The 17,607-nt window shown below is 60.0% G+C and overlaps 1 protein-coding gene across 3 annotated transcripts; it reads left to right on the plus strand.

Annotated features, from left to right (window-relative positions):
* The first annotated feature begins 1,115 nt into the window (after positions 1–1,115).
* Positions 1,116–17,397, plus strand: COL1A1 (collagen type I alpha 1 chain). 3 transcript variants are annotated; one of them, XM_032320704.1, is made up of 51 exons: positions 1,116–1,347; positions 2,875–3,069; positions 3,163–3,197; positions 3,305–3,340; positions 3,445–3,546; positions 4,589–4,660; positions 4,930–4,974; positions 5,140–5,193; positions 5,398–5,451; positions 5,962–6,015; positions 6,136–6,189; positions 6,441–6,494; positions 6,588–6,632; positions 6,751–6,804; positions 6,919–6,963; positions 7,131–7,184; positions 7,456–7,554; positions 7,644–7,688; positions 7,786–7,884; positions 8,017–8,070; positions 8,210–8,317; positions 8,397–8,450; positions 8,725–8,823; positions 8,992–9,045; positions 9,132–9,230; positions 9,840–9,893; positions 10,079–10,132; positions 10,237–10,290; positions 10,392–10,445; positions 10,879–10,923; positions 11,016–11,114; positions 11,393–11,500; positions 11,919–12,026; positions 12,215–12,268; positions 12,441–12,494; positions 12,727–12,834; positions 12,921–12,974; positions 13,103–13,156; positions 13,312–13,473; positions 13,560–13,667; positions 13,785–13,892; positions 14,000–14,053; positions 14,155–14,262; positions 14,627–14,680; positions 14,795–14,902; positions 15,211–15,264; positions 15,554–15,661; positions 15,757–16,039; positions 16,154–16,344; positions 16,649–16,891; positions 17,010–17,397. In XM_032320704.1, the coding sequence occupies exons 1-51, from the start codon at positions 1,257–1,259 to the stop codon at positions 17,154–17,156; spliced, it is 4,383 nt and encodes a 1,460-aa protein (XP_032176595.1). In that variant the 5' UTR covers positions 1,116–1,256; the 3' UTR covers positions 17,157–17,397. The 3 variants fall into 3 exon arrangements, with proteins under 3 accessions (XP_032176595.1, XP_032176596.1, XP_032176597.1); XM_032320705.1 differs by lacking the exons at positions 13,312–13,473; positions 13,560–13,667; XM_032320706.1 differs by lacking the exons at positions 6,588–6,632; positions 6,751–6,804; positions 6,919–6,963; ... (5 more) ...; positions 8,210–8,317; positions 8,397–8,450.
* The last annotated feature ends 210 nt before the right edge of the window (positions 17,398–17,607 follow it).

The following is a 17,607-nucleotide window of genomic DNA, read 5'->3' on the forward strand; positions in this document are numbered from 1 at the left end:
CCCTGGATTTTCAAGAAAGAGGTGGGGCAGCAGGGAACATCTTCTAAAATTAGGTCACTGAACCTTCCCTGCAATTCCATCCCAAACCCCCTGACACCCAAATTCCCCCATATGCCCCAACCTTGAGTCCAGGTACAACCAGCTGCTCGCTGCAGCTCTCAGAAGGAGACTCTGCGGGATACCAGGGTCTCAGACAGGCCCTAGCCACCGCCCGGGGCCTACCCTCACACAAGACCCTTTTCTAGGTCACTGGTGACTACAGTGCTCCTGTGCAACCTCACTGGCCTGGGGCAGGGGGAAGGGTCCCAGCAGCTTCCCATCACCACTCTGCTGCCCTATCACTTACCCCCCAAGCTTCCTTCTGGAGAGATCACACAGTTGCATTTCTCACACAGTCTCAACCTCCCTACCCCATCTCTCTCGGTCCCACCTTGGGTTTGGGGGAGAGCATCTGAGTCCATCTTAGATCCTCAAGCAAGGCAGAATCGATGTCCTCAAAATAAATCCCCTCTTGCCAACACCCCCCACCCAAGTATCTCATTCCTAATGTCTGCAAAGGAAACTGTAACTTCTTCTCGAAACATATCTAAGCTCCCCGCCACACCAGAAGACACCTCTAAACAGGAACATCTTTTAAATTCTCAGGTTCTTCTCTGTTTTAGAGGAGAACCCGGCCCCTTCATGCCCATCCCTTAGTTCTGGCCAAGGATGTCGGTAGGGTGAATGAGAGAGACATGGCCAAGACTACCCTCTCCAGACCACTGGAAGCTTCCCCTTCCAGCTCCCCAGGTCCAGTTCCTCCCGATGGGGGAGCCCCAGGAAGAAAGCCCAAGGGGCACCACTACCCACTCTCTAGCCCAACCTATAATGGGGACCTAGCAGCACCTCAGCAGCAGCATCTCTGGCCCAGGCTGGGCTGGGGGCTGGGGAGGCAGAGTTTCGAGGGGGGGAGATGTGCGGTGGACTCCCTTCCCTTCCCTTCTCCTCCCCCTCTCCCTTCCAACTCCCAAACTGGGGGCCGGGCCAGGCAGCTCTGATTGGCTGGGGGACGGGCCGCCGGCTCCCCCTCTCCCAGGGGCAGAGTTCCTCCCTGCTCTCCATCAGGATGGTATAAAAGGGGCCCGGGCCAGTCGTCGGAGCAGACGGGAGTTTCTCCTCGGGGTCGGAGCAGGAGGCACGCAGAGTGTGAGGCCACGCATGAGCGGACGCTAACCCCCACCCCAGCCGCAAAGAGTCTACATGTCTAGGGTCTAGACATGTTCAGCTTTGTGGACCTCCGGCTCCTGCTCCTCTTAGCGGCCACCGCCCTCCTGACGCACGGCCAAGAGGAGGGCCAAGAAGAAGACAGTAAGTCCCAAACTTTGGGGGAGTCCAAGGGTACTTGGTATCATGCCCTGCGCTGGGTCCCGGCGGTCTGCGACTTAAACTGAGACTCGGGATGCTCCGGAGACTCGGAGGGCAGGAAGATGGGGAGGGCTCTTCCTGCGCGCTGTGGGAGAGAAGGCAGTGCACCCTGGGTGGGGGCTGTAGATGAACGCCCGCGGGTGGTGAGAGGGAAGGATGGAGCGCCGCGGGAGTTGACACAGGAGGGAGTCCTGAGCGAGCACTGTGGAGTACCACAGGGGAAATGTGGGGTCTGGGCGCCGGGTAAGGGGAAAGCACGTCGAAGATGGGACGGGGGCGCTTTGCTGGGAGTTTGGAACCCAAGATGTGAAAGCGATCGGGAAGGCTGTGGGATGATTCATAAGGAAAGATTGTTTGCCCTCTCTGCAGGCTAGACAGTGTTCCTGGGGCCGCGGGGGTGCTGGGCTGAGGGGGGAGGGGGCGCGGAGAGTGGGCGGGTTGGAGGATGAGAAACTTTGGCACGGACTTGGCAGGGCGGGGTCCTTGCGCCCTCTGCTGATCCACACTGAGCCCCGCGCCTCCCCGTCCAGCGCTTCCCCGCGAAGGAACTGCATTGAGCGGACGGGCGTTATTGCCGGTTGTGGACCCCACCTCTAGTCCTAGAAAATAAAGCTGGGGACTGGGTAGCCTCAGTCTCTCAAAGTGGCCCGTCCCAGGGAATTGCTTAGTGTTGCCCGCCACCTAGTGGCGGTCTGAGTAGACGCTCGCGCGGTGGGCGTGGTTAGCTACTTTCTTTAACTCTTTGCGGACTTTTTGGTTCTTTCGCTAAGGCGTGACCCAGAGACCCTGGTTAGCTTTAGGAAAGAGGAGTTGTCCCGAGAGAGCGCTTTTGAGATGTCTGGGTGCTGGAGGTTAGGGTATATCCTACTTTGGGGGTACCATACAAGACCCTGGGCGGGACCTCAGGCCAATAGGCCCCGCCCCATCCCCCTAGCCCCGCCCAGGCTATCCCACCTGCCCTGGGATGGGGCGGAATGGGGGCTGGACCTCTCTTCTCTCCTCCTACCGGTTCCTCCGACCCCACCCCACCCCCAGTCTCCACACATACCACGCCCCCGCTGGATGGGGCCCCTCCTGGTCTCTCTCCTCCCCACTCCCCCACCTCCCCACCCCCCCACCCCCTCCCAATGGCTTTTTTATTTCACTTGGCTTCAGCGCCGATGGTCTGGGGTTGGAGTTGGAAGCAACTCCGGCCTAAAGCTTTGTTTAAATTCCTGAGAACTGGAAAGAGTTATAGCCGCCTTGGCCAGGCGCCTCGGCCCTGTCACTGGCCCTGATGAGGAGCAGATGAGCTTTTAAGGATTTGGGGAAAGGAGGGGGTCGGGGAGGAGGAGGAGGCGGGAAATGGAAAATCTAAAAGTGTCCTTACGACCGACGGGAGAGGCTACGGGTAGAGCTGGGGTCCCTGGAGCCCCGAGGTGGGGGGCCTCGAGCGCCGCTGACAGCCCCTCCTTTCCCCTCTTGCCCCAGTCCCACCAGTCACCTGCGTACAGAACGGCCTCAGGTACTACGACCGAGACGTATGGAAACCCGAGGCCTGCCGGATCTGTGTCTGCGACAACGGCAACGTGTTGTGCGATGACGTGATCTGCGACGAAACCAAGAACTGCCCCGGCGCCCAAGTCCCCCCGGGCGAGTGCTGCCCCGTCTGCCCCGATGGCGAGGGTACGGCTCGGGGGCCTGGGGATGGGGGAGGGCGGGGCCGCCGGGAGCACCCGGTGCAGACCCCGCCGCTCACCCGCGTCTCTTCTCCCCTAGCGTCACCTACCGACCAAGAAACCGCAGGAGTCGAGGTAATCCTCTGCCCTCCACTTTTGCCACCCGCCCGAGTGTCCTCAAGCGCCTCCCGTCTCTAACCCGGCTTCTTTTGTTTCTTCTCTCCCCACCCCCACCCCCATAGGGACCCAAGGGAGACACTGGCCCCCGAGGTCCAAGGGTAAGTAAGCGTGGTTTTCGCTTGGCTGTAGGGGTGCAAGTGGGCGTGGCTCCAGGCCGGCGCTCACCGCCTCCCGCCCTCTCCCCGCTCCTCTCCTGCTGCAGGGACCTGCCGGCCCCCCTGGCCGAGATGGCATCCCCGGACAGCCTGGACTTCCCGGACCCCCCGGACCTCCCGGACCCCCCGGGCCCCCTGGCCTCGGAGGAGTAAGTGAAGACTCAAGACAGTCCGAGCAGGCCCTGTGTGCTCCCCTCATCTCCTGTTCTTTTTCTTTTCTTTCTTTTCTTTTTTTTTTTTTTTTGTGGGTTTTTTGGCAGATGGCACACTATATTTTGAAATGATTTCAAACTTAGAGAAAAGTTTCAAGACTAATGCCAAGAATTCTCACATACACTTCACAGTTTGTCACATTTGCTTTATCAGTCTCTATGTATACATATAACTGTCGCTATTTTTCCTTCTGAACCATTTGTGCTTGAGTTGGCGGATGTCATGTCCTTTTGCTCCTAAATACTTTAGTGTGTCTTTCCTGAGGACAAGGACTTTCTCTTACGCGACCATTGCACAATGATTACATTCCAAAATTCTAACATTGGTACAGAACTATTATCTAACCTATGGCCCTTGTCCAAATTTCAACAACATCCCAATAATGCCCTTTATTGCAGCTTTCCCCCTGATCCAGGATCATGAATTGCACTTAACTGTCGCGTGTCTTCAGTTTCCTTTACTCTGGAACATTCCTTGGACTTTCTTTGTCTTGCACGACCCTGAAATTTTTTTAAGAAGCCAGTTGCTTGGTAGAGGCCAACTGTTTTTATGACTGTCCCTCAATTTGCGTTGGCCAGATGTATCCTCATAATTAGAGTGGGACTCTGTATTTTAAAAAAAAAAAAAAGATTTTTATTTATTTATTTGACAGAGAGAGACACAGTGAGAGAGGGAACACAAGCAGGGGGAGTGGGGGAGGGAGCAGCAGGCTTCCCACTGAGCAGGGAGCCCGATGCGGAGCTCGAACCCAAGACCCTGGGATCATGACCTGAGTTGAAGGCAGACACTTAATGACTGAGCCACTCAGACGCCCCTGGGACCTGCATTTTTGGCAGGACTGTCTCACAAGAGATGTTGTTTTCCTTCTTAGTGCATCACATCAGGAGGCACATGTCAATATTCTGTTCTCAGTGACATCTTCCACCTTCCAACTCACTGATTTCTCATACACTCTCTCGTTTTTTTTTTTTTTCCTAGAACTTTGCTCCCCAGATGTCTTATGGCTATGATGAGAAATCAACTGGAGGAATCTCCGTGCCTGGCCCCATGGTGAGCCACTGGGGGGGGGGGCAGAGATGACAGAAGAGGAGTCCGTGGGGATCCAGAGGGGATGGGCCAGTGGTGGCTTATGGGGGTGGCATAGATAACTTAGGACATCAAGACGACCATTGGAACCTGAAGTCCAGAAGAGGATGCAAGACAGCTGGGTGGTCCCAACAGGAACCACTGGGGGATGGCAAGACCACACCCACATTGCTCTTCCCTACAGAGATATCATTATGACCTCTCTCTCTCTCTTTTTGTTTTTCCTTCTGTAGGGTCCTTCTGGTCCCCGTGGTCTCCCTGGCCCCCCTGGCGCACCTGTGAGTATCCAGGATGTCATCATGTGCCATCCTGGGCTTCAGTCTTTAGAAGGGAGGATTGGGATGAGGGTAGCAAAAGGTACTCTGAGAGATCGATTAGTGATCTGGGGAAAGACTGGTAGGGGCCTGTCCTTCTAACTGAATCCCTCTTTCCTTCTTCTCTAGGGTCCCCAAGGTTTCCAAGGCCCCCCTGGTGAGCCTGGCGAGCCTGGAGCCTCAGTAAGTACCCCCCCAACTTGCACACTATACAAACCCACACTCCCTCTACAAATATGTGGATTCTCCCATTGAAGGACCCCTCCACCGCTGTCGTCTGGGCTCTTTCCTACTTCCTCCTTCCAATCCCTGCCTTCCCATTTTTTTTTTTTTAATTTTCCCCCTTATCCTGGCTATTCTAATCACCTTTCTTCCTGTTTCCTCTAGGGTCCCATGGGTCCCCGCGGTCCCCCTGGTCCCCCTGGCAAGAACGGAGATGATGTAAGTATTCCAGGCGAGGAGATCCCAAGTAGTCCCCAACACCTCCATGGGTTAGGTCCCTGTAATCTCCACCCCAGTGCCGCACCACCTTTGGGGGTGATGCTCAAAGAATGGAAGCCAAGTTCTCCCTGATGCATGGGACTGCCCTTGAAAAATGACCTTCAGCCCTTGTGGGATGTTTCCCCATCTTCCCAGTGGAGGACTGGCCCTCCGGACCCTCCAACCACCTTAAAAGCATTCCCCATCCGCACCCCTCGGGGTGAATGACTTCCTTAGGCTTAATTATCTTAGATTTGCCCTCCATATATAGAAATAAACAGAAATACCTTTGGAGGGACTCAAAATTCACCAAATAAGGATTTTACAGTAGATGTAAGCTGAGCTCCAAATTCAAAGATAAGATTATAGGCTCCTCAACCTGACCTTCAACAATACCAAGAAAACTCAGACCTCCCACACTTTCCTGGCCCATGGGTGCATGCGCACGATGGTCTTTTCTCTCCCTTTCAGGGTGAAGCTGGAAAGCCTGGTCGACCTGGTGAGCGTGGCCCTCCTGGACCTCAGGTGAGCTGGAATGCGTGGCTGGCCATGGGCTTCTCTACAAGTGGGCTTCCCTTGGGAGCTGGGTCCTCAGTGTCATCTTCTAATGTCCCTACCTCTCTCTTCCTTTTCTCTTCTCTCCAGGGTGCTCGGGGATTGCCTGGAACAGCTGGCCTTCCTGGAATGAAGGGACACAGAGTAAGTCTCCTTTGAGCCACTGGGTGGCAGCTACAGAAATCCTAAGGGATAGGAGTAGGATTCCCAAAGAACTCCCCTCCACTGGGAAAGAGATCTCAATGAAGAGATTGGGTGAGCTCTTGGCCCATTTGGGGTTTAGTCTAGTGCAGAGACAGAGCCCGTGGGGAACCCCTAAGGCACCTTCTCAGGTCAGAGTTGGGACCAAGGTTCCCTTCCATCGGTACTCACCTTGGCCTTTCTTCCTATCTTAGGGTTTCAGTGGTTTAGATGGTGCCAAGGGAGATGCTGGTCCTGCTGGTCCCAAGGTAAGAAGATGCCCAAATGTCGTGGGCCTCCCCCAACCCCCCACCAGCTCACACCGTGTGAACAAATTCCTAACTTTATTCTCTGTTCTCTAGGGCGAGCCTGGTAGTCCTGGTGAAAATGGAGCTCCTGGTCAGATGGTAAGTGTGCCCAGTTCTAGAAGGAAGAGAGGGTGCAGGATATAGGGGCCAAGATGAGGCTTGGCGGGGGAAGGGTGCGTCTCCCGTCTCACGTGGCTTTTCTGGCTTTTGTCGTCAGGGCCCCCGTGGTCTGCCTGGTGAGAGAGGCCGCCCCGGAGCCCCCGGCCCTGCTGTAAGTACTCCTGGCCCCCTTGGGGACAGCTGGGCCCTGGCAGGGGTTCCTGACCAGTTACAGGGTCTGGCCTGTGCTCAGCGCCGGTAACTGGGGCTCCCCTCTCTCCGGCAGGGTGCTCGTGGAAATGATGGTGCTACTGGGGCTGCTGGACCCCCCGTGAGTGTGACCTCTGGACCTCGGTGCCTGGGAGTGGGGAGGGCTCTTGGTGTCAGCTCTTGGGGGGATGGCGGCATGGGGCTCAGAATCCCAGGACCTCTGCTATTCCCGGCTGTGATTTGCAGCTACCACCTTCCTTCTTGCTGACATTTCCATTTCGTTCACAGGGTCCCACCGGCCCCGCTGGTCCTCCTGGCTTCCCTGGTGCTGTTGGTGCTAAGGTGAGCCCCCTGCCTTCCTCTGAGCACGGTTGCCACAGGCCAAGGTGGGGGGGGGTGTCTCCCCGCTCTCCAAACCAAAGGGACCAGAGAAGCCTATCCCCTTTGTGCTGGGATCTCCTTCTCTGATATGGGAGTCCTGATTCTTGGTCTTCCTGTCCCTGCCGTACACACACACACACACACACACACACACACACACACAAACGGAGACATCCAAAGGGGAGCTGGGCTTCCAGGTTGGCTCCTGACATGTCCTTTTTGTCCCATCCAGGGTGAAGCTGGTCCCCAAGGAGCCCGAGGCTCTGAGGGTCCCCAGGGTGTGCGTGGTGAGCCCGGCCCCCCTGGGCCTGCTGGTGCTGCTGGTCCTGCTGTGAGTGTCGCCTCCTCAGCGCCCTGGGGCCTCCCCCCCAGTTCCCGGTCTTGGCCTGTCCCTCACCCGCTTCTCTCTCTGTGCCACAGGGAAACCCTGGTGCTGACGGACAGCCTGGTGCTAAAGGTGCTAACGTAAGTGCCCCAGGGGTCTCAGAGCCACCCCCATGGCGCCCCTCCTCCAGACCCCCTGCCCTGCGCTCCTGAGCTCAACCTCTTCTGCCTCCCACAGGGCGCTCCTGGCATTGCTGGTGCTCCCGGCTTCCCCGGCGCCCGAGGGCCCTCTGGACCCCAGGGCCCCAGCGGTCCTCCTGGTCCCAAGGGTAACAGCGTAAGTATCCCTCTGCCAGTGAGTCCGTCCCATGCGCTGGCTCCGATGTGGCCCTCCTTGCGGGAGCAGAAGGATCCAGGCCAGTTGTGAACCCCAGAATCTTGCCTCATCCCCTTCTCCTCCCTTGTGCAGGGTGAACCTGGTGCTCCCGGCAACAAAGGAGACACTGGCGCCAAGGGAGAGCCCGTAAGTGTCCCCGCACGTCGGCCTGTCTGCCCTGGGGAGCCCTGGAGGGAGACCCTGCGAGGGGATGGGAACCCAGGGGCGAGATGGCACCCGGTCGGCCCCTCACTGCTGGCCACCCCCTGGTCTCTGCCCTCTCCAGGGACCCACTGGTATTCAAGGACCCCCTGGCCCCGCTGGGGAAGAAGGAAAGCGAGGAGCCCGAGGTGAACCCGGACCCACTGGCCTGCCTGGACCCCCTGGCGAGCGTGTAAGTGCCCCCCTCTTTGGCCCCAGCGCCAGCCTGGTGCCCCCATGTCGGAGCTCACCGGCCTCTTCTCCTCCTGCAGGGTGGACCTGGTAGCCGCGGTTTCCCCGGTGCAGATGGTGTTGCTGGTCCCAAGGTAACGTCCCTTCACGGCTGGGGTGCGCCCTGCTGCGCCGCGGGCATCACCTTCCTCTCCCCCGTGTAGTCGCCTCCCGCCTCCAGCCCCGGTCATTACTGCTCCAGACTGCGGCTGCAGGCTCTCCGTGCCGGACTTCACCCTGACCTTCCCCCTGCCCCCAGTGCCCCTCAGAGCAACCCCACCCTGCCCCACCGGGAGGAGTAAGACGCTGGGCCACGGTAAAGAAGCCCAGACCTAAGACCCTGATTGTCCCTATGACTCCCCCAACCAGGGTCCTGCTGGTGAACGTGGTTCCCCCGGCCCCGCTGGCCCCAAAGGTTCTCCTGGTGAAGCTGGTCGCCCTGGTGAAGCTGGTCTGCCCGGTGCCAAGGTGAGTTCTGACCCCTGTGTTGGACTTGTCCCAGGACCCTGCTGGACCCGTGTCGGGTCTGAAATGAGGCGCCCTGGAGCCGGACCACGGGTCTGCCTCCTGAGGTGCCCCTCCCCTCCTCTGTCCCCCTTCTCCCCACCTGGCTCACACCTGTCTGCTGCCCCCTAGGGTCTGACTGGAAGTCCTGGCAGCCCCGGTCCCGACGGCAAAACCGGCCCCCCTGTGAGTATTGCTCCCCCCAGGGCCCCTCCCCCTCCCCCCCCCCCACCCTCCGACTTCACTTCTGGTTCTGTGCCTTCTGTCCTTAGGGTCCTGCTGGTCAAGATGGTCGCCCCGGACCCCCAGGCCCCCCTGGTGCCCGTGGTCAGGCTGGCGTGATGGGCTTCCCTGGGCCTAAAGGTGCTGCTGTGAGTATTCACTGAGGAACGTTCCAGAGACAGGGACAGGCGCTCCTGGATGTCCTGGAGTCCTGGAGTCCTGGACACCAGTCCCAGCTTTGCCACTGACTTGCTGTGTGGCCTTAGGCCACTCACTGCCCCTCTCTGGAGCTCAGAGCTCATTATCCAAATGATGAGACCTCTCTCAACTCTACTCCCATTGCTCTCTCCTTGGGAAAAAGTATTGTTGGAGCAGCCCGCCCCCCCACACACACACAGGGGAAGAATGGGCCTTTTTAATGATAGTCACCCCTAAATCTGGGTGGGCTCTTTGAGGTTGAATAGGAGGTACCAGAGGAGATGAAAGCCCTTTGCAGCTTGGGTCACCATAGGCATATGGTGGCAAGAAGGAAGGGAGAGGGTGAGGGCAGCCGCCTGCAGGGACAGGTGGTCTGGGGAGAGAGGGCTCAGGGAGATAGGAAGGAACCAGCAATAACATCCCCCAAAGCGTTTCCCCAGGACCAGAGCTGGGAGAAAAGAAAACCCCTTAAAAAAATGTCCCTCAGGGTAAACCAAAAGGACACAAGAGGACTGGTTTCCCACCTAAGCCCCGCTGACTCTGACTCTGTTTCCCTGCAGGGAGAGCCCGGCAAGGCTGGAGAGCGAGGCGTGCCTGGTCCCCCCGGTGCTGTTGTAAGTAGCTCCCCGTGGTTTCTGTCCCCTCACTGCCCCTGCTTGTGACACATCCCCTCCCTGCAGAAGGGGTACAGAAGGCCACAGCCTCTCACCAGGGCAGCAGGGGCCCCCCGTGGGGGTCTGCTCTGTCCTTGTCCCCCTGCCTCCTCCCCAACCCTGAGTCCTTTGTTCTCTCCCCACAGGGTCCTGCTGGCAAAGATGGAGAAGCTGGAGCTCAGGGAGCCCCTGGCCCTGCCGTAAGTGTCCCGGGCAGGCAGCCTGGGGAGGGGGTGCTGTGGAGACACCCCGCCCCCCTTTTCACTGGGCCGTTCCAGGGACCACAGCGTTCTTTCTGTGACAGGGCCCCGCTGGCGAGAGAGGTGAACAAGGTCCCGCTGGCTCCCCCGGATTCCAGGTGAGGCCTGCCTGGCAGGGGGTGAAGGTCTGGGGTCCCCCTTGTTCTTTTTCAGATTCTAATCCTACCCACCTCCTGCCCCCCTCATTTCCCATCTACAGGGTCTCCCTGGCCCCGCTGGTCCTCCTGGTGAAGCTGGCAAACCCGGCGAACAGGTGAGAGGTAGCGGGCAGCCAGAGAGGTGGGGAACACAGGGCGTTTAGAGGAAGAGGCCAGCCCACCTCCCTGCACAGTTAACCAGCAGCTAGAGGGATCCAGGCTAGACACCCTGCAGGACTTCCCGGAAGCAGGGCACGGAACACCTGCCTGATAAGATCTGGATGGGACTACATGGTTGCTGGTCCAAATGTTTTTTTTTTTTTGAGCTGTGGGGCTCACTCTGACTTTTCCCTCAGCCCAGAGTTTGGGGAGGGGGCTGTCTCTGACACCACCCCAGGAGGATGTGAGGGCTAAGCCCAGTTCAGTGCAAAGAAGGGGTTGGTCTCCAATGACAGACCCCAGGGGCCATCCCCCAGGACATCAAGAACGCTCTCCAGTGGGGAGGTCTGAGGTGGGGTTGGCTCACTCTCTGTCCTCCCTCCCCCTCAGGGTGTTCCTGGCGACCTTGGTGCCCCCGGCCCCTCTGGAGCAAGAGTAAGTAGAGCTCCTGGCTGTTCCTGCCTGAATGCCCTGCTCTTGGCCCTGTCTCAGGAGCAGCCATCATGCGCCCCATCCTTCTCTTCCAGGGCGAGAGAGGTTTCCCCGGTGAACGCGGAGTGCAAGGACCCCCCGGCCCCGCAGGTCCCCGGGGAGCCAATGGTGCCCCTGGCAATGACGGTGCTAAGGTGAGGGCAGCAGAGGGACCAGGTCCAGCCCCTTCTGAGGCAGGAGCGGGTGCCTGGTTGTGGCCAAAGGCCGCTAGATATGAGGGAGGGGTGGCAGGGGGACAGGACGGAGTGGGATCCGTGGGCAGCCCGAAGTTCTGGTCTGGGAGCCTTTCCTCTTAGCTGGTGCTTATCTTTATCCTGGGCACCGAGACCAGGAGGTATTAAGAAGGGGGCACAGGGCTGTGACCCACTCCTGGGACCCCTGCCTCATACCAGTCCTCTTGTTTGTCCCCTAGGGTGATGCTGGTGCCCCTGGAGCCCCAGGTAGCCAGGGCGCTCCTGGCCTTCAGGGAATGCCTGGTGAACGAGGTGCAGCTGGTCTTCCTGGTCCTAAGGGTGACAGAGTAAGTTAAGCCCCCTCCCCTGAGCCGTGCGGGGCTCCCATCTCTGTCTCCCTCTGCTTGGGACACTCCAGCCTCTCTCTCTACCCTCCCTGGGCTCTTTCCCTCATCTCCTTAATCCTCTCTTCTTCCCCTCTGGCCTTGTTGCTGATAAACCCTCTACCAGCCTATCCAGGTTCTTCCAGCCCCACGAATCACCATGGTAACGGGAGGAAGGGTCCCTCTACACAAGGCATGGGCCTCTTGCCCCAAGTTCCACCACAGCCCCCAAGCACGCACCTTTTGCTCTGAAAGATCTTGAGTCCCAAGCACAGGCCGGGGTAGGGCAGAGCTGGGGAGGGGTCCCAGACACCAGGAGGACACTCCAGGTCACCTCCCTGTCCGCCTCCACCGCAAGTCTCAGGCTTTCCTCTGTCTTTAGGGTGATGCTGGTCCCAAAGGTGCTGACGGTTCTCCCGGCAAAGATGGTGTCCGTGGTCTGACTGGCCCCATTGGTCCTCCTGGCCCCGCTGGTGCTCCTGGCGACAAGGTGAGGTGGCCCCCACAACACACAGGTTCCCCAGCAAGCCTGGGCACTGCTCCCAGGGAGAGGCAGGTCCTGCCATTCTGAGCTGGTCACCTGAACGTGGGAGAACCAGAAGACAGGGGAGGCTCTCCTGGGGTCATCTGTTGGGGCACTTACTTCTCTGACCTGAGCCTCTTGTCCCTCCCTCTCAGGGTGAAGCAGGTCCTAGCGGCCCTGCTGGTCCCACTGGAGCTCGTGGCGCCCCCGTAAGTATAGAAGACCCACACTCTGCCCCAGGCTTTGTGCTTCCTGCCTCCTCCTCCTCCTTCTCTCTCACCGGCTCTGGCCCCTGGGGAATGCTCCTCCGGCCATCTTCCCCTCCAGCTCTGCCCCACCCCAGCCCAGGACCCCACTCCAATCTGCCTCCTTTTCTTCTAGGGAGACCGCGGTGAGCCTGGTCCCCCTGGCCCTGCTGGCTTCGCTGGCCCCCCTGTGAGTACCAAGACCCCCACCATTCTCCATCTCCCACTGGGACACGGGACCTTGGGAGTCTGCATAAGGACAGAGGCGTGGGCCCGAGTCGGGGAAGGAGGGCGGGGAGGGATTCTTGTCCCGTTCTTCCTGGAGTGGCTGCCCTTCCCCAGCCCCATGGGGGCCCCTGATGGGCGAGGGCTGCTGCTGCCGTACCCCGCTCCTCCACTCACCGCCCTCCCTCCTTCCCCAGGGTGCTGATGGCCAACCCGGTGCTAAAGGCGAACCCGGTGATGCTGGTGCTAAAGGCGACGCAGGTCCCCCAGGCCCCGCTGGCCCCACTGGCCCCCCCGGCCCCATTGTGAGTATCACCCTCTCGGCCCTGAGCCGCAGGTGGACCTGGGGCTGGGACGGGCCCGGTCTTAATGGCTCTGTGCTGTCCTCCAGGGTAACGTTGGTGCTCCTGGACCCAAAGGTGCTCGCGGCAGTGCTGGTCCCCCTGTGAGTACCTCACTTTGCTTCTCTGCTGGGGCTCCTGCTGACCTGTGTGCGGGGGGAGGGGCGGCCAGGCCAGCCTGGGGCAGGGGTGGGGGTGTTCTCCCTCTGACCTCTCTGTCCTCCTCTGCCAGGGTGCTACCGGTTTCCCTGGTGCTGCTGGCCGAGTCGGTCCCCCCGGCCCCTCTGTAAGTACTGTGGTGAAGACTCCAACGCTCTGCAGGTTGGCGGGGGGTGGTGGTGGTAAGGGGCACAGGGGAGGAGAGGGTGCTGGACCCCTCTGAGGCCTCCGCGGGGCTCCAGAATCCACTGGAACCTGACAGCCCCTCTTCTCCCTGACCAGGGAAATGCTGGACCCCCTGGCCCTCCCGGCCCCGCTGGCAAAGAAGGCGGCAAAGGTCCCCGTGGTGAGACTGGCCCCGCTGGACGTCCCGGTGAAGTCGGACCCCCCGGTCCCCCCGGCCCCGCTGGCGAGAAAGGATCCCCTGGTGCCGACGGACCAGCTGTAAGTGAGCTCTCCCGAGGGGTCCTGAGCGGGGATGTACTCCCCGGCCCTGGCAAGGCACCTCACCTTCGTCTCCCTGCACCCAGGGTGCTCCCGGCACTCCCGGACCTCAAGGCATCGCTGGACAACGTGGTGTGGTCGGCCTGCCCGGTCAGCGAGGAGAGAGAGGCTTCCCTGGTCTCCCCGGACCCTCTGTGAGTGCCCCCTCCCCTCGGGGCACCCCGAGAAGAACCATCCCTGGGGCTGCAGCCTTGGAGGCCGAGGGCCCTGCCTCTACCCCGTCTCTGGGCTGACTCTGTCTTCTCCCCCAGGGTGAACCTGGCAAACAAGGTCCTTCTGGAGCCAGTGGTGAGCGTGGCCCCCCTGGTCCCATGGGCCCCCCTGGATTGGCTGGACCCCCTGGCGAGTCTGGACGCGAGGTGAGCCATTGCCGGCCCCGTGGCAGTGCCCTCTGCGAGCACACTTTGGCCTTGGCCTGCGCCTCCCTTCCCCCTGCTGGTGCTCATACCTCCCTCTCTCTCGGCAGGGATCTCCTGGTGCTGAAGGCTCCCCTGGACGAGATGGTTCTCCCGGCCCCAAGGTAAGATGCCTGCGCCCCAGGGCCATGGCCCCACCTGCCGCGCCCCCGCCCCAGCCTGTTAGCTGGGACTGACTCCCTGTCCCCTCCTCTGCCGCTCTCAGGGTGACCGTGGTGAGACCGGCCCTGCTGGACCCCCCGGTGCTCCCGGTGCTCCTGGTGCCCCCGGCCCCGTCGGCCCTGCTGGCAAGAGCGGCGACCGTGGTGAGACTGTAAGTAGCTGGACTCTAGCCTGTCGTCTTGGGCCAGGGACTCTCTGGGCCGGCCTGCGGGCCTGCAGATGCACATCTGACTTCCCCGAGGCTGGGGGAGGACAGGGGGTCTTACAAATGTCGGGGCCCCTAGCCGTCCTGAAAACCCGAGCTGTGGCTCAGCCTCGAGGCGCCCCTCTCCCAGATAGACTGTCGCCGCCCCTGGGGAAGGGGGTTTGGCCCCAGGAGCTTGCCCCATGTCACGCGAAGCTGAATTCCCCTGAAGGTTCATCTGGGACTCAGAAGGGACGGACATGGCCACGGGGTAGTTTCACCCCGCAGCTCAGGCTGTAGTAGGATCTGATGTACTCTCTGCTCTCTCCAGGGTCCTGCTGGTCCTGCTGGTCCCATCGGCCCTGTTGGAGCTCGTGGTCCCACTGTAAGTGCCTGACTCCGGCCCTCGTGTCCTGGGTACCTGGCCCAGAGGTGGCCTACATCCCACTCGGTGCTAATGAACCTTCCACCTGACAGCCTGTTCCCTCTTCTCTTCTAGGGACCCCAAGGTCCCCGTGGTGACAAGGGTGAGACAGGCGAACAGGGTGACAGAGGCATAAAGGGTCACCGTGGCTTCTCTGGTCTCCAGGGTCCTCCTGGTCCTCCCGTGAGTATACTTAGCACCCCGCAGCCCCTAGCTGCCATTGAGCCCTGTTATACAATGGGGGGGTGGGGTTGCCTCAGTTTCCCCTCTGGATAATCATTCTCATTCCTCCCTAGCAGGGACCGGGGTGTAAAGATTTGTGGACATTGCCAAGGGGCTTCTGGGAGGGTGAGGGACACAAAGAGGGGGTAGAGGGGGTCTTAGCCTGTGGACACCTTGGGACTAGATGTCCAGAATAATGGGGCAGGGGGCAGGTTGCTGGCCACGTTTGACCTACATGGGGTCTTACTGCCTTTGCCTCTGTCCTTCAGGGCTCTCCTGGTGAACAAGGTCCTTCTGGAGCTTCTGGTCCTGCTGGTCCCCGAGTAAGTCGTGCCTCTATCTACCTTCCCTTGCTGGGGCCCAAGTCCAGGCTCACTTCGGGGTCCCCTGTCTGGGACACAGGTGTCCTTCTCTCTCTGTAGAAGGGTCTGGAGGCAGGGGTTGGGAGGAGGGAAGAAGAATCCCGGACGATCTCTTCTGACTGCAAGAATGAACGAGAAGGAGGCTGTGGAGGCAGAGCCGGGCCGGGAGGGCAGTGGGCTTCTCTGCAGAGCTGGGCTGGTGGTCCTGTGCTTTTGAGCAGAATTCCTCCAACCATCTTCCTCTTCCCAGGGTCCCCCTGGCTCTGCCGGCTCTCCTGGCAAAGACGGACTCAACGGTCTCCCAGGCCCCATCGGCCCCCCTGGTCCTCGCGGTCGCACTGGTGATGCTGGTCCTGTTGTACGTAGCCTCCCCAACCCCCTCAGCCCCCGTGGCCCTCAGCCCCAAGGGCGCTTGGACTGTGGTAATCCCGGCTCTCCTCCCTCTCTGTGCAGGGTCCCCCCGGCCCTCCTGGACCTCCTGGTCCCCCTGGTCCTCCCAGCGGCGGTTTCGACTTCAGCTTCCTGCCCCAGCCACCTCAAGAGAAGGCTCACGATGGCGGCCGCTACTACCGGGCCGATGACGCCAATGTGGTCCGGGACCGTGACCTCGAGGTGGACACCACCCTCAAGAGCCTGAGCCAGCAGATCGAAAACATCCGGAGCCCTGAAGGAAGCCGCAAGAACCCAGCCCGCACCTGCCGTGACCTCAAGATGTGCCACTCTGACTGGAAGAGCGGTGAGGGCCGCCTCCTCCCGCCGTGACCGCGTGGATCCCCAAGGGACCTGGATGACCACGGGTGCCCCGCCTCCAGTACCTCCCCTGACTCTGTCTTGCTCTGTCCCACCGCAGGAGAATACTGGATTGACCCCAACCAAGGATGCAACCTCGATGCCATCAAGGTCTTCTGCAACATGGAGACAGGTGAGACCTGCGTGTACCCCACTCAGCCCCAGGTGGCCCAGAAGAACTGGTACATCAGCAAGAACCCCAAGGAAAAGAGGCACGTCTGGTACGGCGAGAGCATGACCGACGGATTCCAGGTGCGTCCGCTGGTCCTGGAGCCGCCCTCCCAAGATGGGGCTGGCCCAGGGCTCAGAAGGGTCAGGAGGGGAGGTCCTGGGTGGACTAGACTCCTGATAAGGGGGACGGACATTGCTGGGCTGCGAGGCAGGAGTCCTGGGCCCTTGATCCTGGCTCAGACATGGGGCAAGGGTTGCTACTTCTGGACGGGAGAAGGGTGCTCCGGGATGCTCTCAGAGGACTCCAGGGAGGGAGGGAGGCCAGGACTAGAGGCTCCAGCGTGGTCACTCACTTTCTTCTCCCCGCTACCCCTCTTCCCCCCAGTTCGAGTATGGTGGCCAGGGCTCCGATCCTGCCGATGTGGCCATCCAGCTGACGTTCCTGCGCCTGATGTCCACCGAGGCTTCCCAGAACATCACCTACCACTGCAAGAACAGCGTGGCCTACATGGACCAGCAGACCGGCAACCTCAAGAAGGCCCTGCTCCTCCAGGGCTCCAACGAGATCGAGATCCGGGCCGAGGGCAACAGCCGCTTCACCTACAGCGTCACCTACGACGGTTGCACGGTGAGTCCCAGGCCGGGCCCCTGTCTGGGCTCCGGCTTTCCTGGCAGGCCGTACTGGCCCTCACCCCACTGCTCCCACCCGGTGACGCCCCTCTCCCATTGTCTCCCCTTCACCCCAGAGTCACACCGGAGCCTGGGGCAAGACAGTGATCGAATACAAAACCACCAAGACCTCCCGCTTGCCCATCATCGATGTGGCACCATTGGACGTTGGCGCCCCAGACCAGGAATTCGGCATGGATATTGGCCCTGTCTGCTTCCTGTAAACTCGCTCCCACTCAACCTGGCTCCCTCCCACCCAACCCACTCACCCCTGACCCTGGAAACAGACAAACAACCCAAACTGAACCCCCCAAAAAGCCAAAAAACGGGAGACAATTTCACATGGACTTTGGAAAATATTTTTTTCCTTTGCATTCATCTCTCAAACTTAGTTTTTATCTTTGACCAACTGAACATGACCAAAAACCAAAAGCACATTCAACCTTAACCAAAAAAAAAAAAAAAGAATAAATAAATAACTTTTTAAAAAAAGGAAGCTTGGTCCACTTGCTTGAAGACCCATATGGGGGTAAGTCCTTTTCTGCCCGTTGGGCTTATCATACCCCAACACTGCCCTTTCTGCTCCTTTCTCCAACCCTCCTTGGGGCCTCCCCTTCACTGCTCCCCAAGTCTAAGTCTCCCCGAAAGGCACAGGAAACAATGCATTGTCTGCCC

This window comes from Mustela erminea, chromosome 18 (assembly GCF_009829155.1).
Source record: "Mustela erminea isolate mMusErm1 chromosome 18, mMusErm1.Pri, whole genome shotgun sequence".
Lineage (NCBI taxonomy): Eukaryota > Metazoa > Chordata > Mammalia > Carnivora > Mustelidae > Mustela > Mustela erminea.